The 2,679-nt window shown below is 39.7% G+C and overlaps 1 protein-coding gene across 7 annotated transcripts in view; it reads right to left on the bottom strand.

The window, feature by feature from the left end:
* Positions 1 to 225: 225 nt before the first annotated feature.
* The window catches only part of Urb2 (URB2 ribosome biogenesis 2 homolog (S. cerevisiae)), a 32,162-nt gene continuing 29,708 nt past the window's right edge, over positions 226 to 2,679 (bottom strand). For 4 of the 7 annotated variants that reach the window (XM_004640810.2, XM_023700833.1, XM_023700832.1 and 1 more), the window contains one exon: positions 227 to 1,848. In XM_004640810.2, coding sequence (XP_004640867.1) covers positions 1,651 to 1,848 — 198 coding nt within the window. In that variant the 3' untranslated portion in view covers positions 227 to 1,650. Of the gene's footprint in view, positions 1,849 to 2,679 lie in introns of all 7 variants that reach the window. The other 3 variants (XM_023700836.1, XM_023700835.1, XM_023700834.1) reach the window with 2 other exon arrangements.

The raw sequence follows: 2,679 nt of genomic DNA, 5'->3' as shown, positions 1-2,679 counted from the left end.
AAGGGCTGAAGGAAGGGAAGGGAAAGGGGACAAAAAAAGAATTAAGATATGTTATGTCCATGTACAAATCCCCCATGATGAATGTGATCCTTATGCACTGCAAACATGTACTAATGAAAAAATGAGTAAAAGTTCTTATACTGAATGAAAAAGGGACATCAAGAACTTCAATATAAATCTCAGACAGTAAGTGTGAAAAAGCAAACATCTCAAGTAAGAAATAGACAATTATGTAATTTACATAATAAAATGGTGAGTGTAAAAATGCATAATCACTTAGCAAAATTAAAGAAATTCAGAACAAAATGGCATCTCTCTTCTATCAAGGAAACAAAAATCAATAATGTTGAAGTAGATTCATCAGTCGGAAAATAAATTAGTGCACTTTCTAGAGAGCAATTGGCTGTATTTATATTAAGTTATTAAAACAGATTCAGTTTTCTGACAAACTGTAATTCATAGGAATTAATTTTAGGGAAACAATTTAGCTACAGACACCAGATACAAAAAGGAATTGGGGAAGATCCCAATCTCTAACCATGACGTACTCAGTAAATCAAACAGCTATGGTACTCAGAGGACTACTGCACAACATTAAAAATATACACTAAGTACATTTATTGACCCAAAGTTATTACTGATGTGCCGTATTACACAGGAAAATGTAAGATAACTTTAAAAATTATCTCCATCAATTCAGCTCATTACATGTGCACACACTAACGTACATCAACATGCCTGCACAGCAAATCATCCAAAACAAGACACTCCAAGTGACAGCAAAGGTTGTCTGAAAAGGGGGCAACATGAGTAGTTTTTGAAATTTTCCCTCTTAATTTTCTCAGGTTGCTATGATAAAAATACATTGTCTAGGTAATAAGAATAATTAAAATCTCTTAAATCAAAGAGAAAAAACTCCAAAATAAGCTTCACAGACTGAAGCAGGAAGAGCAGGCAGGAGCACAAGCACCACTGCGAGGAGTGTCCACCAGCCCAGAGGATCAGGCTGATCTGCAGCCAGCACGCTGTCCCAGTGCCATGAAAGGATCTCAGAGTAAAGGAAAAAAGCGGCATCTTGAGAAGGCCTCCCATGTTGAGAATTTAAAGGTCAGAGGTATTTAAATAGATTTTAACTGTAGACTGAAAACAAAATGCCAAGCGCTACATCATTCATGGCCAGGAGAGGGGGACACCAACCCCCTGATCCAGGCCAAGAGTTCCACAGGGCAAGGTTACAAGAGCCAGTAGGTCTCCTTCCAGGCCCCAGTTTCAGAATTCTAATACATAATTACAAAAAAAAAGATATACCAGGGCTAGGCGTGTAGCTCAAGTGCTAAAGCATATGCTTAGTAGGCACAAGGTCCTTGGCTCAATCCCTAGCACCATAAAAAAGTGATTATAAAAAAGATACATTAGAAAACAAGCTATAAAAATATATAAGCCCCAAAGGGTTTTCCGCAAGTCAGCTCTGTGCCTCACAGCATATTACATCTTCTCCCCCCAAGGCTCTCAGACTGCAACGCTAAGCAAAGAGGCCCTGCAATGTTTCTACAGGCTGGCGAGGCAGTGTCTTCCCTCTCATCTTGCTCAGCCTTGTGGTATGTTGGGTAGACTGTGCAGCTCCTCACTGGCAATGCTCCTACAGCCCAGCTAGGCAGTATATCTTCTCTCTCCTTCCTGCTTAGCCTTGTGATACTTGAGGTAGTTGCTGTGCAGCTCCTTAAAGACATCTCTAGCTCCGGGCTGCAGTGAGGCCCGTAGGAACTGGATGTCAGACTCTGTGCACAGGTCCAGGATGAGATAAACACCCTCCTGCAGCAAGTCTTTCACAGCTGGGTACAAGGTCACCTGGGAAAGAAAGCAGAACCCTGTGAGAACAAGCTGGGGCGGCCTGAGCAGTACACCTTGCACAAAAGGCCAGTAGCATGAAGATAGCATGACCACTCCAAATCTCCTGGTCTCAGCTACTTATTTCTAAGACAATAAAAGTCAACTCCCACAGTACAAAGATCACTGGCCAATGAATGAAAACACATGTAAGCAGCTTAAAATCTCCTTGGACAGATGAGTAGTATAAACTATGTTCCCTACAGTAGCAAAAGAGCTAAATTTGACCTGGGTGTCAAAGAGAAGATGGCCTCACACATTTCTGCGGGGACTCATAACCAGCAGAGGGGCCCACAGACTTCAGATGCTCCCAACTGACACTGTTATGTCCCCTCCCACCAATACCCATTCTGCAGATGCACAGGGGATGCAGGTGGCATCTACTTAGCAGCACTTGCTATTTAGCATTTAATTAAACCTTAACATGCTGGTCTAGAAAGATTTATGGCTCTCTCAGTAGATGTTTCTAATGCATATGGAGTATTTTCCTCATTACTGAATTAAAAAACGAAAGATAAGACGTAAAACTCTGTTGCCAATAAATTCTTGGATGCTACAGCCTTAGATAATTATCAAGGCCTTTGGCTTTCAAGATTAAAAATAAAAAAGTAAAAGATAAGCATAAATTAGATTTGAATAATGAGGCTAGGCAACATACTTCTCATAAAGAAAATCTCAATAATAGTGACTTAAAGGTTGCAATTATTGCTTCCTTTTTTGGCCCTTAGTGAAGTCATTTTACTGTATTTCTTTCTTTCTTTTTTTTTATTTATTTATTTATTTATTTTTTAA

This window comes from Octodon degus, unplaced genomic scaffold, assembly GCF_000260255.1.
Source record: "Octodon degus isolate 3935 unplaced genomic scaffold, OctDeg1.0 scaffold00127, whole genome shotgun sequence".
Taxonomy (NCBI): domain Eukaryota; kingdom Metazoa; phylum Chordata; class Mammalia; order Rodentia; family Octodontidae; genus Octodon; species Octodon degus.
The sequence above is the reverse complement of the archived record's forward strand: the minus strand, read 5'-3'. Positions and strand labels throughout refer to the sequence as shown.